Source organism: Cornus florida, unplaced genomic scaffold (assembly GCF_030987335.1).
Source record: "Cornus florida cultivar Cherokee Brave unplaced genomic scaffold, ASM3098733v1 CherokeeBrave_3.0.0_Hap2_Chr01, whole genome shotgun sequence".
NCBI lineage: Eukaryota > Viridiplantae > Streptophyta > Magnoliopsida > Cornales > Cornaceae > Cornus > Cornus florida.
In genome coordinates, this window is record NW_026775571.1 from 111,024,187 (window position 1) to 111,040,596 (window position 16,410).

A 16,410-nucleotide genomic window follows, 5' to 3' on the forward strand; every position below is an offset into this window, starting at 1 on the left:
CCAATGTCGAGAATCATTCTGTTTCGAAATGAAGATGCCACCCTGCAATTGCACCCGCGGACAGATCTTCATTGGCTCGCTCTTACGTTCATGTTCTTTGGCACATTTCATGCGGGGATTTGTTATTTTTTTAGAAAAGTGCGTGTTAATCTTATTACACTCCTTTATAGGGAGTCAAACCTTAAACGTGATATTTTACGAGGTATCGTGCCCAAGTGACTTACCACTAGAATCAAAATTATTTAAACTTTTTTGCATAAAAAAAACTATTGAATTGATCAAATTTATTTGAATTAGGAATTAAAAATACCTTCTGCAAAGCTTTTGCATAATTAAACCAGGAATGGTCCTGATTAAAGGTGTAATGAAACCCATACCCGATTAGACCGATCAAGCCCGAAACAATCTGGAAAACCCACACCCCATACAATCTCGGACGGATCCAGTAAATCGGATTGGAAATCAAGTCGGGTTATTTCGGCCATATAAATGTCTCCGGTTGGGCCTGGTTCAATTTTAGACCCGCACGATGATTCCTTTATCTTCATCGTCCCACCCTAAAACCCTGAAAATTTTCATTCAAAATTCAACCTTTTTGATGTTCTGATTTCTTAGCCACACACACAATTATAGATTTTATGCAAAAAAAAAAAAAAAATTATAGTGGGTCATCATCAGTACTGACAGAAATGACAGCAATATCACCAACTTGGTTGTATCAAGGTCTGGTACTTTCTTGAAACACAACATTATATTCATATATTATATGTGTCTGTAATATTTTTTTGGTATTTAATATCTTCTTAGTTCGGAAATAGTAAATTGGGGATTCTCTTTGTTAAATTTGAAACTCTATTTCGTGCTGCAGATAGAGGATTGAGAAGTATGGTTCCTTTAGGTGGTTTTGTTGCTGAGAAGTCCAGCTTCCAACACTTGCAGGTTTACTTACATATATTCATATATATACACACACGTATTTGAGTATGCATTCTTATATTCTGGTATTATTTAACTATTTTGTTACATGCACTAGTTTTTCACGCCTGGAAGTGTAATTTTTAAGCTTTTGTTTTCTGCTGAATACTTACTTCTGTAGTATTTATGTGTATGATTTACCACTCTTAATCGAAATTAAGAAATGAAGATTATATATGCTAGCTAAACTATTGTACGAACGTGTTTGATATGATTTGGCAGTTGACACTTCATAAAATTACCCATGAAATTTATATGAAGAGTTCTCTAAGTGGAAGAGGGGTTCATGACTTCCTTTTAGTTTGGTTTGGACGGGTTTTATAATTTTATATGGCTAATGTGTTGTTAACGCTGAAGGTGGACACAAATTTGTGGAGTTTAATAAAATTTGATTGTAGATGGTTATGTTGTGGTTCTTGAACTAAAAGAATTGAACTTTATGCTTTATAAATCATAATAAAGCTTATTAAGAGTTCAGGAAATTGGAACCAACAAGCCATTGGTCCAAGGTGGCATTGGGATCGTGTCATGTGTATTTGGCAGGAAATTGAATCCAGCCTCATACTAGACATCATTAAGGAGCATCACAATTAGGACCTAATGTCATCAAATTCCCATGGTTTAACTTATGAAATCCATTTTCAACTGTTAAAAATTCTTCTGGAAGTTCCGCTTCATTCCAAATCTTAGCAGTCAACTGAATATAATCATAAACGTGAGCCCTCCAATGCACCACCAACTCCAAGTAAAACAATCTCTAAAGAAACACAAAGAGGTGTCTTGTTGGGAAGCTTTTTCTCATGAAATGTCATCTGGGGGCCCATAGTTACATGATCCGGACATTATTTTATAAACTTCTAAACATCCTTGGTAGGATTAGGATGTACAGAGCAAATGACCCTTACCAATTACTGATCCAAACATATCCGTGATTACTTGACCTTATTAATTGACTACCAATTAAGAGGTATACAACTACTGAGATGATAACGGGAAGCCTATTATCCCTGCTTATGGGTCCTCCATCTAGTTGATTTCACAAAGGAACTTGAGGTATAGGATCCCTACAAAATAGCCACCTAACCCCCCTCTATGTGCGTGTGTTTGCGTTCACGCGGCAGCATGTCTTATTCGCAATTCCTGTACTACATTTTTTCTTTGGAATTATTTCTTACTATGATTGTTTATAGTTTTGGTTGAAACATATCTCTGTCTAAATTTATGAGATGGTGCCCTGTAAGCTTTTAGAAATGTATCTTGTGTGTGGAAGTGAAGGTGGATGGTATATTGCCATCTGCCCCAGCCTCCTTTGGCATTCCTCATGTGGTTATGTGATGCTAATTGGTATATGTATGCTATTCTGGGAATTACCAGACAACATTTGCAGGTTCTTTTTCAGCATCAAAATGGTGGCGGGTTAGGATTGGTTTTAGCAGTCGACTTAAAAGGGCTCCTTTATGTCCTTCTATAAAATGCAAGAACGGAGAGGAGGGCTCCTTTGAGCAGGTGTCCGTTGAGCGTGCACCGTATTACAGTTATATGGACTCCACATCTGGGCAGCTTGAACCAGCTTCTGGTGCTCGTGCAAGTATTCCGGGGCAAGAGTACTGGCCAGAAGGCACAGCCAGTCAAGTTAGGGCTGCCAGGGCTCCTGAACCAACTGGTGTTTCAGCAGGATCTCCGTCTTTTGGCAGAAGTCCTGGAAGTAGGAGAAAAAAAAATAAGGCATCTGTTGCTCCTCCTGGCTCTTCAGAGATGACTGTAGTTTTTGATGATCAGGTGGAAGTTGAAACTTCAGATGATGAAATGAAAGAGGTTAAAGATCTCTCTTCAGAATTCATCGTTTATCAGACAGAATCTCAGAAAGTGGAGCTAACTGAGTATGAATTGGACAAGAAACTTGGTCGCCCTCACCCATTTATTGACCCAAAGACAAAGAAGCCAATAGAGCAGGCACTTACAAGTGAAGAACTATGGTGGAACTGGAGAAAGCCAGACAAGGAACAGTGGTCCAGATGGCAAAGGAGGCGTCCTGATGTTGAGACGGTTAGTGCAAAGACATAAAAATGGTGGCTAAGTAATGATATTTGTTAGCAGTTGCATTATGTTGTCATTAATATGCAGAAATGGTTCCTTCCACCTGATGATCCAATTTTCAGCAAAACTGCTACCTCTTTCTGGCCATCCTATTCAACGAGGTTGGAAAGAGCGCATAGTTGAATATATAACTTGACCCAACTTTAAGCTGGGGACGTAGGTTATATCTTTTAAGTATGCCCTCTACGTGCATACTCCTTGTTGATCAGACACTAGGAAGCACATAGTCACAAACACTTCTCCTAGTGGTGTCGTGGTGGTATGATACATGCGTAGGACACGTGTCGGACATGGTTAGAAGTGTCCTAGAATTTGAATAATTTATTTTCTGTTGGACATGGCTAGAAGTGTCCTGAAATTTGAATATTTTACTTCTTGATTGGACATGGCTGGTCACGGCTGAGAAATGGCATGAACACTTTTGGGATATGACAGAGTGATTTTGTAATTATTTTTCTTAGAAGAATGGGATTCAATGCAATTTAAAATATATTATGGGCTAATTAGAAAACAAAAATAACAAACGTTTAGTTGTAAGTTTCAAATTAGCGATTTCATTCATGATTATATAAATAAAAAGAGCAAAAATTATTATTTTATATATATATGATAATATATTTATTTTTTGACGGCCCCCTGCTACCTGTATTCTATATATATATATATATTGCCATATTTGTATTGTGTTGTACCCGTGTCCGTATCCATGCTTCCTAGATCGAATATGCCAAAGATTATCTTTAATAGTGGTTGGACTTGAGAGTTTTCTTTTAGGAAAATCATTTATTGACTGAGGGTTGTAGCCCAGTGGTATCTCCTCTACCTCCCAAAGTGGAAGGTGAGGGTTCGAGTCCTCTTAGAGATAACTGGTTGTGTGAGTTACTTGACAAGAGGAAAAAATATCATTTATTGGAATTGAGAGTTTTCCTTGGACCTTATAAATGAAGATTGTTCTTTTTTATTTATTTTTTATTTTTTTAATGTAAGGGTTTGAAAATTTATGCTGATAAAAGAGATTCGAACAGGCATATTTTTGGTAAAACAAAGGTCTTATGGAACCAAAGTAAGCCCTGGGCATACAATTAGGTAATTTTTATACTGTCCGTAGACGTGTATGTGGCTTGCATTTAGGTGATCTGAGCATTACAGTTAGTGGTGGCATAATCAGGAGTTGGGATCTGTAATTTATGGTCCTATGAAAGGGATTCACATAAAAGAAGTTGAAATTATCATGCTTTTTTAAGTAGAGTACTTCAATTTTTGAAGATATATCTTATCATGTTGGTTTATGAGTTGATTGTCTTGCTGGAATCTAATTTGTGGTGATTTTTCCTCTCTGCATTTGGCACTAATATTTTCAAGATTTATATGCAATTTATGTGATTTAGCTTGTGTTGGAGTCTAGTGACATATCCAGTAAAGTCAGAAGTGCATTCCTTGGTTAATACGTATGTGTAATGCACAAGCACACTATTGAGCATGTGCTCATGACATATTAAGTAGTCTCCTACTATTGACTTAAATTTGCCTAGTTGATTTTTTTCATCAGGTGTTTCTTAAAGCCATGGCAGAAACTGGGCAAATAAAGCTATATGGTGAACATCCAACATTGACTGAGACTTCTCTTTATAGAGCAAGACGGCATATTTACAAAGAGGAAAGGTATAAATGATTTCTCATGTTGTAGCTGAACGAACATGTTTTCCTATAGCACCCACCCTAGCTGAGCAATTTCCAAAAAGTCAGGTCAGATTGCTCAAAAGCCAAAGAATATTCATGAAAGCACTGCAACTATTGGAAGTAACAGTTCCGTGAAAATTAAGTGCAGTTTTATATAGCACATTAACATGTTTGGGTTTTTGGCAATAGTGTTGGATGCTAAGAAGCATGCGAACAGCTACAACACGAGGCAAAGATGACATGGTGCAGATATGTCGAAATGACAAATCTTACAAAGAAAAGTAGGACACAGCACAGACACAATAATAAATATATATATTTTTACATATAACTTTATAATTTACAGAAAACAAATTCGTGATACCTAAATTTAATATTTAATTTGTACATGAAATTTACGACTTTTAATATATAAGCCATAATCACCCTTGTCATTTCATTTAGTAAAAATCATAACTAACCATGAAGGAAGAGTAACATGATCCACATTGAGGGTAATGCTAGGGAAATGGAAGACAAAAGGTAACGTAGGTTAAGATGGCAAGAAGAGATATCATAACATGTGTTTGACTGAGATTATGGTTTTATGTAACTGACTCTAAATAGTTGGGAAAAAGCTTTGTTCAGTTGAGTAGTACCTTTGTCCTGTATATAAATAAATAAATCATAAAAAACACACAACGTATATTTATACAGTTATTATATGTAATTATGTATGCACATATATATATGTATATATAAACATAATTTAGTGACTTTTCTCTGAATGAACCTCTTTACATATATTTTTTTGTATATGATCAAATTTCCAATATATCTTATGTAACATTTAGTTTCAATTTTCCTTATAATTATTATTATTTTTTTTTCCATTCTAAAAGAAATTTCTATGTCCAAAGTTCGATAGTCGCATTTTGCTGGTGTCTGAAAAGTGTGGGCCATGTGTCTAAAATAAGAATTTTTTCGGACCTATGTCCAAAAAGGTCCTAGTAGTGTTGGTGTCAAACACAGATAGAATCCTCTTTAGAAGTGTCCGTACTTCTTATATCAGACCTAAAGAAGCGTTATAGCTAAAAGGTTAAAGTGGATTTAGACTGTCATTGAGGAGCAGAAGAGTTATTAATCTGCTCAGTAGATAATAAATATCCAACCGCAAAACTAGTTGTCTGTGCAATTAGTTCTGATAGTGAGAAGATAAAAGTTCAGAGCGGGACATATACCTGACCATGGAGGACCCGGACTTATCTTGATTCTCAAAGATTCATCCATTGCTAGAAAAGCTGTCAACATTTATGAAGCTAAAAATTGCTGCTTTTACTCAGCCAGGTGTTTAATATGTTGAATGCTACAATCACCCCGAGCAAGCAACTTTAACCTAGTGAGGGTAGGATAGTCTTCAGCCTTTAATTTTTTCTTTTCCAGACCACAGCACCATCAAGTGTTGACAAAGAAGCTTTATTGAGGACTAGCTTGTGGTCTCTACTAGGGAAGTTTTGCAATCGTGTGCTTGTATCACTTCACTAATGAGGTAATTAACAATGAAATTGCTTCTGGTTCAGTTGTCTAGTCTGCAATTATGGCCATAGTTAATGAAGGACTTCTATTTTTGTCAGTTTCTAGGCAATCTGAAGTCTAGACATAGAGAACTGTGTTTGCTTGATCATCATACATTCATAACGCGTACTGTGAAAAGAACAAAAACTGTGCCAATGCTTAATAGTTCAGAATTCATTTTTAAACTTATGAACTGTGGATTACTACCAAGAAGGGATGTTGACCCAGTGAAGCTGTTGTTACTGTATCTAGTTGCATGGTTTTAACTTCTTAGCACATTGTCAGATTCTGTATCTAACAAGTCATCAAATCTCTTTAACAGACTGATGCCTAATATGGCAAGTGATCAGAGCACATGTGATTCTCTGCAATAATGCTTGCTTTTCTCTCTTTGAGGTTTCAAAGTAGCTACTTGCTTTCTGGTCTGAATGATCAAATAGAAGAAGCTTGCTGTTGTAGTTCAGTTTTCAAAAATAAAAATTGTGACGTAATTGTAGTTTTTTTGTAGGCTGCAGGTTGAACAAGAAAGACTGGAAAGAATAGGTCCAATAGCATACTACTCTGAATGGGTTAAAGCATGGAAGAGGGACACTTCGCGTGAAGCTGTTCAGAAACATTTTGAACAGACTGGTGAAGATGAAAACATGCAACTCATTGAAATGTTCTCACATCAAACTGATCGAGAGTATCGCATAATGATGGGGACTGATATGCGCATTCCCAGGGATCCTTTGGCAATGCGAATGCGGGAGGATCAAATAAAGCAAAGTATTTACTTGAAAATTTATGAGTCTGCATTATCTCCATTTCTTGATTTGTCTGCATTATTTTGGTTTATTTTGGTTTATTTTATTTTTATTGAATTAATAATGAGTTCCGGGCTGGAATAATCAGCAATAATTATTATTATTTTATTCACTTTATTGATCCTTGTCATTGTTGCCATATCTTAAAAGAAAAGATAAATTGATATCATCCTCTCTCTCTCTCTCTCTCTCTTCATGTATATATGTGTATATATATTCAGCTGCTTGTTATCTTTTTCCTTTTTTATTCTTGATGAGCATAGTAGCATACCTCCACCTTGAAACATAGGTAGAATTTTCCCATCTGTGTATATCATATTACATTTTCCTCATGTATGTTGTGTGAGCTACAAATTGAGTTCTTGCTTTCCTTATTTTCTTTATGGTACTAGGAAATAATATCCAGGTTTTGACTGGCTTATTATGCATTTTATATAATCAGATCTGATTATTAATCAACTTTGTTATTTTAGCAACAAAAAAATGTTTTTTTTGCAGCTTCTTCCTGGTTTAGTTTACTTGAATATTACTGATACTTGAATAATCTGGTGACCTTTGCAGTATGGGGTGGTGATCCAGTTTACCCAACAGTGAACTATATTCAAGATCCAGATGAGGTGATTGATTTCAGGGGTCCAGATTTTCATGAACCAACACCCAATATGCTGGCTTATCTGAAAGAGGTTATTACTCGCTCTTATGTTCAAAATGTTGTCATTTATTAAGAGTATTTTTTGTATGAAACATTTGTATGAAGTTCAGTTCAAGCAGTAAAAACAGGAAAGGAGTCATAAGCCGTGTGTGTGTGTGTGTGTGAGAGAGAGAGAGAGAGACAGAGTCACTTAATTCTTGAGAGAGAGCACAACAGTCCTATGTTCCAGTTCCATCCTTTTAGGGAGTCAAAAGTAACACCTGTTTGGGAGGATCTAATTATTATAACTGGGGCCTCAAAATTTATTTTTAAACCCTTCAAGAGGATACAAGAATCCTTGTTTTTTAAAGCTTAAATAAAAAAATTCAAAACTCTGGTTTTTCAAGTCCCTTCTACAACCCGAAATCCCTCTTCACACTGACAGCCTTAATGTCTTTCCAAAATCTATAATAAGATAGAATCAGGCAATCAGCAACGTTTTTAACAACTCAACCTTACCCATTTACTTGGTCAACTTAAGGATACTTGCCTACTTGACTTAATTTTCTTTTTGGAAATGTATTAATGTGATAGTTGATGGACGAATTCAGAGTTAATAACTATAATTTAATTGGGTCTGGGAGCATAATACAAGCATAATCCAATTTAGTTCATGTTAATTTTGGTACTTAACTGTTTTCACATAACTCAGTCATGAGGATTTATGGGGTCAAATCTCCTCAGCTTTAATCTCCAATATCAGAATTGATTGCAAGAATGCATATAGTTCCAACATGTGAGTGTCTAATGCATTCAACTTTGGCAGTTTAACGCTCTTACTCTTTTAAACATTGAATCCACTGGCAACTTCTAATTAGATGGCATGAAAGATACTCAGTTTAATTAGAAACTCCATCAGCAAATCAGCAATATCAAGGCAAAAGGCATCAGCAGTGTTTTAGATAATGTTTTCCATGGAGCTGCTCGCATAGTGAAGTCTAGAGAGTTGTCCCAAAATTTTCCACCTCTCTCTGTCTCTCTCTCACTCACTCACTCACTCACTGACTCTCACTCACACACACACACACAGAGACGCGCATGCACATACATACACACCAATGCATACTTATTTCAACCCTGACACCAATTGGAAATGCGTAACCAATTAGAATGTTTGCTGCAGCATTAGTAACTAATGTCTTGATGATGTAAATGCTGACTTTTTTTTTCCCTTTTATCATCTGCACAAATTTGTCTTGTCAGCATGGCAAAATAATATCGAGAGACGAGCTTGAGAAAATCCTGGCCAAAGAGAAGACTGTGGAACTTGAGGTAATCTAATGATAATTATGAACATTGCATCATACATTACCACTTTTATGTTTTGATAAATAATTATCTTTAGGGACAGAAAAGATATGTCCTTGTCTTATTCAACTTTCATGCCAAATTATTTTGTTGACAAAGATGTTCACTCTCTCTCTCTATTGGATATCATTTTGTTTAAATTAGTGCCTGTACATATTGCTTCTTTACTGATATCATGTTATTGTAATGGGAAAACCTTAGGCATCTATCTAGTATGTCTCCACTGTCCTGCAGTGATGGTGCAGTGTTAACATGCCACTTGGCAAATCCCGTTGGTTATATATTTTTAAGCTAATTTCCATCTAATATCATGTTTGTTACCGTATATTTTGAGTTATGTGGACTCCAAGAGTTATCTTCCCAAAAAGTCTTTATATTAGTTCAGATCACCTAATTAGTTCGGTTTTTGGCTGACATGAGAGGCAAGAAGGGAGTTTCTAGGCACATCCATGAGATGGTGTTGTGGGTATCTGACGTCACCTTGCCATGTGTCCTCCAGGTGGAGATTTACATGGCAATTAACACCCTGTCACGTGGGCCAATATAATGCTCCCAGGGACAGACCTACCAAGGGCCGAGTGGTGGCATTCGCCCCCCCTGAAATTTTTGTATTTACATTATGGCCTATAATTTTTGTCAAAATTTTAAAATGTCCCCACTAAATATTTAAAATACCCCACTATATTTTCTTGCCCCCACCAATATTTTGGATCTTAAAGAAAGTAAAGTAATTGAGTGTCTCTCTCGTTTTTCTCACTCTACCACCCCTCATCCATGGTAATTGTCTCTCTCTCTCTCTCTCTCTCTCTCTTTAGCATCTACCACTATATAAAGGACATTTTTTGCTATGAATATTGTGAACAATAAATTGCTCAATCCAATGAAAGATCAATGGATGAGTCATAATTTGAGGTTTAAAAAGGGATATTTAGTAGCATAGATAATGAAGCTATCATATGGCATTCTCAAAATATGAAAACTAGTCGAGAACAATTGTAAATGTACTAAAAAATATCAATTACTGTTAAATTCTTTTGGTTATTATGATAGTTTGAAAAATAAAAATAAAAAATCTTGGCGTTCTCCAGAAAGACAATTCTCCAGAAAGCTAGCTTGATATATTTCCATGAGACACGTGCCTTTCAGACTCATGACCTGTGTCATATTTCCACAATGTTTCTGTTTCTAGTTCTTCAGCCAACACAGGAGGTGCCTAGACCTTGGACTTTGGCAAAGGGGCTAAAACAAGGTTTCTCGTACATAGCAAACCAACAACAAGAGCTATCTCTACCACATATCCCTAGCCGTGCAAGTGGCTATCTCCAGGATTGGTTCGCACCATCCGGATATGATACGACTGTACTCTCAAGCCACATATTTGAACACTTGACACTTGATATACAACCTATGCTAATTAACTTATTCAAAGTTCAAGTTTATTTTATAATTGTAGATAAAACTCTTTTAATGTATTCTTTTACCATACATTGCTTCAAAACGAGTACAGTGTCCATGCTGCATGTGCTATGTTACGAGAGCTTGGACTGCTCAACTGGAGCTCATTCATGTTTGTATGTTACGTTGTATGTGTGTGTATATCACCTCTTTTCATCGTCAATGATGACTGGTTTTGCCTCTCTATGACCGGCGATTGTGTCAGAAAACCAATAGCCTAAGGTTGTATGTTACATTGTGTATGCGTTACTCTAGCCATAGCCTAAGGTTGGCAAAACCCATTTGTCTTTCTCAATCTCATCAAGTGTACAGATTCCATCTCAGTGGCTGGGGCTGGGGTTGTGTGTGAGTGAGAAAGAGAAGGTAATAGAGATAAGGCTTACAATTGGCTGGGTAATTGAGATGGGCTTGGCTTCTTGGGCCCCTTCATATTCAGAAGCAATAAATATATAAGTTATGTTGGGCTTAGACTACTTATAAGTTAAAATAAAGTGTAATGGTTAATAAGCTTTCTTAAAATAGCCTAAATTTATATGTGTGTGTGTGTGTGTATTGTCAAGCTCAAAATGAGCCGTTCAACAAGTTTGTTCACGAACATGATGAACAAACGAGCCGAGCTGGGAGTTGTTTGAGCTTAGTTCATTTAATAATCGAACATGAAAATTTTGTTTGAGCTTGGTTCATTTATTAAACAAACGAACACGAACCAAGCTCTTAGCAAGCCGAGCCCAAGCTGTTCGTCGAAAGTTTGGTTCATTTACAGCCCTAGCGGCCTGGTAGCTAGAATCAATTATGCATCTATATATATTTCCTCCATGGTTTACACCTCTGCCCGTCATAAAGAGAGCGACAGAGCATCACATGACCTTCAAGACAAATGGATATTGTCCCATTATGTAACAGTATCTCCATTTGGCTACGCCATACCAGTTCGTGTACTTGCTATCCTGCACATGCATTTGTCTCCTATAAATAGAGATGACCCTACCCCAATTTCAAGAAAACAGTAACAAGGGGATAGATTTGGATTATTTTCGAGTGGAATATATTTTCTTTTGTAACACTACCAGAAGGGCAGTCTTAACCTCAGAGTTTTCTAAATGTCCTCTCTCTCTCAATGACTCTCCAAAAGATCACTTTGGTTTTAACCTTGGCCCAATCTTTTTTTTTGATAAGTAAAAATACATCTTTTTATGCTACACCTTGGCCCAATCTATTGGGGCTTCCAGCACATTTGTTCTTAATATCCATGGTATCAAAATCGAACCCGAACTACCCATGTGTTATAGGTAGCTTGTTCTTACCAACCATCTGCGCATTGAATACTAAGGAATTCTCATTTCAACCTCTTGCCATAGAAAGTACATCTTTAGCACACCCAAACTTCAGAATTACTTAATCAAGTATATCTTAGAGTTACTCCCACCTGATTTGATTTATTACATCTGAGGTTTTAAAACTAGGAACTGTATAACTTCTCGATGGTCATTTTCTTATTTATTTAATAATTTTTTTAATATCTGGAGTCTACTCTCTTCTACAACAGATACCAGATATGGATGAAGCTATGGCAAAAGCTGTTGACATTGGTGAAAATGATGTGAGTTTGTTTTCTTGTTGGGCTTTCATATTCTTAATAATGTTTTCTCTCACTTCAATTCATTCTGGTTACGCTTGCTATTATGGAGTTATAGATTACTTACCTTGGTTGCATAAGTTATGGCATTCTTTTTTTATGCTTCTTTGTGATAGGATGGAGAGGATAGTGAAGCTGAGGGTGAGGATGAAGAGGAGGAGAAAATTACACGCAATTGGAGTGTTCTAAAAAGTACTCCTGAGCTACGCAAGTCAAAGGTGAGTCAGGTGGCTCAGTTTCTAGTCATTAATATTTTTTTTCTTATTTGTAGTATTCTTGCTTTTGATTTGGCAGTCTATGAGAGATGAACACTAATTTATGCATTACCCTATACTTCACTTGAAGATGGGAAGAACTTAAATATATTAGAGAGCTTCAAGAGAACCAATGAAACCCCCAATGTGCAGTTAAGTATCACTATTCATGTGAATCGTGGTGCTATATCAGTAATAGTTGAAAATGTATAACAAAATATTGAATGGAAATATTGAACCAGACTGAATTTCGTCAGTCTGAGAATGTGTTCCAATGCTTAATTCCTTTTTAGATGACTAGAATCCTATCCTACCAGATAGGGATAGCAGCAGAGAATTCTCTTTCTTCAAGGACCAAGAAGTTGACAATGATCTGTGTGCGCGAGAATTAATTTGTATCTTATATATCTGCTCGCCAACTTAATTTATACATTTCAGGCAACTACATGTAATATGTTCTCTCTCCTCTCCTGTTGCAGGGTAAACCAAAGAAGGAAGACATGTCTATTGGAGAAGCTATAGTTGATTCTGAGAACTTAACTGATTTTCTTATGGACTTTGACGAGGAGTGATATTTCTCAGTTTTTCAATTTTTGAGGTAATTTTATGGAAATCCTCGAAAGGAAAAAGAGGGAAAATGGAAAATAATCCATATACGCATTCACTTGTAATATATAAATATATGTACCTTGTAGGCACTTATGAAAGAAATTCCCAATCCAAACGGTAAACATGCAAGTTCAAAATGAAACCATATTCCTAAAACTTATTTGATATATTAGCCAGAATCTTCCCCATTCCTATCCTTCCAGATAAAAATCGTAAACGCATAATGATTATTACAGGGCAAAGAGATCAACTAAATCCGGGTCAGAGGAGTTTTTTATTGTTATAACTCAGTCCTCTGTCATTTAATTTTGGGTCATCTGGATGATTTAGTTAGCTAGACTTTGCCACTTTTTAGTGCAATCTCTAAAACGTACAGCACTTTCTGTTCTTTTGACTCGCATCTTAGATGGAGCCATGGAGGATCATTGGGCGTAACTCGTACACCCCTGCCATTTCTAAAGCTTATTGGATAACAGCAGTTCATGCTCAAGCCCAACAAGTTAAACGAAGGTTTTCATGTTTTCGTTATTTTTTAATTTACAAAATTCCATTTAAGATTGTCCATATTTGAATTTTCTTGATTCAAGGCCTGGTAATCAGTACACTTAGTCGAGCCACTGTTCCCTAGAGTACATGCTAGAATCAAAAGCTGTACTATTTATGGCAATGGGTGTGGCCAGGATTCGATGTATTTCGATTCTTCGAACAAGAGAGATTTGATTTTCTAAATCCATTGTATTAATTCCATTTCCAACTCGTAGTACACTCTTTATGATCCCGGCTGATGATTCAATTGCCTTGTGTTTCATTGTTTAATATCATTTGTGATGGTTGTGGAGAGGAACTAAGGAAGGTAAAAGTCTTCCAAATTTTCATAGATAATGTCCACCACAGTAAAATTGATCTTCTACGCCTGACTTGGTTTTGCAGCTAGTACCAATGTGGAATTTTCCCAACCTACCACTCTTCTACAAAAACATGTTCCTGCCATCATCCTCTCTCCACTTGATACCTTTGATGTGAAGAGTTTGAGTTTTAAAATGCTCCACCAGACATGAATGGATTCTTGTTTATCAAGATATTTGGCAGTGATGACCCTAAACCATGCAGGCTCATTCTCTTTCAAGAACCTCCACCCAAGCTACGAAAGATGAGAAAGGTTGTCTTCATGATTCACATATTGCCCAAACCCCCATCAGTTTTCGACCTCCATACTTTTGTCCCGAAGGTGAACCTTCTTTCCACTTCATCATCCCCTAGGAAGAAAATCGATTTTCTCCAATGCTGGCTATTACTCTCTGGAAGAAAATTGGTATTATAGCATAACTTGGAATAAAGTGATGGATGGGATGAGAATCATTCACTTCACCCTAGGAAAACTCCAGTCTTTCACCTGCAAGTATATTTTGGAGTAAAATTTTAGAGAATATGAAGTATGTCGATAGAATTCCTAGGTCTTTATTCAAATCTGAATGGAAATATCACCCTTGAAAGTAAGAGCTCGAAATTTATTTTTGTGAATATTAGGAATACTGAATGTGACGAGCAAACATCTGTCCTTCCAACAAAGAAATACTGTGTTGATTAGATTTCTTATTTACAGAAATCATATGATGATGCTTGTTCATAATATATATAAACGTATATTTTATAATTGCGGGATGAAAAGATAGGATTTATTCTAATGGGTGAAAATGTTGTAATGCAGCAAATGCTACTACATACATGGACAGGATCTATGGTTGCTGTGCAATTGGTAACGATTGGGCTCGTGACTACTGAGCATGCCTTAATGTTGCTGTGATGCTTAGATTGCACCTGGAAAGAATCGTTTTATTGAGAGAGATGTAAGCCGGAAGTTCGAAGAAAGTTGCAGCATGTTTCCTCTCCCCTCAGATAAGAGAGAACTAAATCCGCAATGAGAAGTTCTTGTATTGTATATGTATGAGAATTCAGTGATTAGCATAAGAAACAGCATGCAACATAAAGAATACTTTAATCATTTTGGTTCAAGGGAATGTGTAGGTTTGCACAGTTCAAACATGAATTGCAGCTATTGTATGTTTCCTTACTAATTACGGATCGACCATAATTTCTTCGAATTAGTTTGCAATTTTTTTTTTCCCCAGAATTTTCATTTTGAGAGTAATTGTGTCACTAAATTTATTTGGTCAATGTACAACAGGATTCATATGGTATCTGTAATAGGATTTTTATGTTCTTTTATGGTGTAATAGAAGTTTTTAAAAAGTTGATCTTTTCAAGCAATTTGTGAAGAGAACGTCAATTAATTTATTCCACAAAATTTGAATTTTCTTTTTCCTTCCAAATTTCAGAATTGTTACTGTAATTTTGGCATCCAGAAAACTATCCGAGTATCAGACCGTTAAAACTGTGTGATAATTGAAAGAAGTATCTTGTATAACCATCTAATTAATACATCCTAGTATTTATTGTTTCTTAAGTTGTGCACGTGTCTACATGCATGCTTCAACTACAGGAACATTTACTAGCATTGCTTATCTTTTATGTGATTTCCATGAGATCTACCTTTAAACCTGATGTTCTTGTACCGAGTAATATAATTCACTCACTCCCTATGTCTATTTCTCTTTCCTTAGTTTGAACAATTCAATTAGAAGAAAATACGGGTCCTCAAAATAATTGAGTGCAAACTTTGATTTCATATTCAGAACTTAGGGAATAAGATGTTTTCTTATTCAAGAATTTTTAATTTCATTATTATTTAGAATTAATATGAATCGGGTTTCTAAATTGTAAAATTGAGTAGAATACTCAACGTTTGAGCAAATTCCTATGGGTAATTTGGGAAAAACCCTTTTGCTTGTGGTTCTCAATAGTTATGGAGAGTTTTGAGGACTACAATTTAATTGTAAACTTGTAGAGAGCTCAAAATTGTGAATCAGCATACAAAAATCAGTCAATGCCATTTCTACCAAATCATGGTATAACACAGGAACCAGCCAATTGTCAAGTCCCGCCGGTGGAGGTTACACGATGCTAGCGATGCGCAAGAGGATATTCTAGAGTCTTTTGGAGTGATGTAGAATTTGCGACACGGGTGCGCAGAGTAAGATGTTACATGACATATGCATGGAAAGAGGATATTCCAGAGTCTTTTGGAGTAGTGTAAAATTTTGTGGAGGATTCTATAATTGTGCACATATATGTAAAAGTGTAGAGAAATTAAGAGTGTTCTAGAGGAACAATATTCACCGTAGATTATGATGCATCTTAGCCGTCCATTAGGGATGAGGTGCTTATAAATAGGTAGGAGTATTATTTATAATAATAAAGTCTTTGTGTTAAAAGAAAGATTTTTGT

General features: G+C 36.0%; 1 protein-coding gene across 2 annotated transcripts; it reads left to right on the top strand.

Annotated features, from left to right (window-relative positions):
* The first annotated feature begins 506 nt into the window (after window positions 1-506).
* LOC132313789 (protein PLASTID TRANSCRIPTIONALLY ACTIVE 12, chloroplastic) lies at window positions 507-15,315 on the top strand. 2 transcript variants are annotated; one of them, XR_009483469.1, is made up of 12 exons: window positions 507-723; window positions 869-939; window positions 2,350-3,021; window positions 4,622-4,734; window positions 6,815-7,074; window positions 7,674-7,795; window positions 9,007-9,075; window positions 12,113-12,166; window positions 12,319-12,420; window positions 12,936-13,054; window positions 13,472-13,575; window positions 14,774-15,315. XR_009483469.1 is itself a non-coding variant. In XM_059812739.1 (11 exons), exons 1-10 carry the CDS (start codon window positions 639-641, stop codon window positions 13,026-13,028), a joined length of 1,641 nt encoding a protein of 546 aa, XP_059668722.1. In that variant the 5' UTR covers window positions 508-638; the 3' UTR covers window positions 13,029-13,054; window positions 14,774-15,315. The 2 variants fall into 2 exon arrangements, 1 of the variants encoding a protein (XP_059668722.1); XM_059812739.1 differs by lacking the exon at window positions 13,472-13,575 and having other exon boundaries at window positions 508-723.
* Window positions 15,316-16,410: the final 1,095 nt, after the last annotated feature.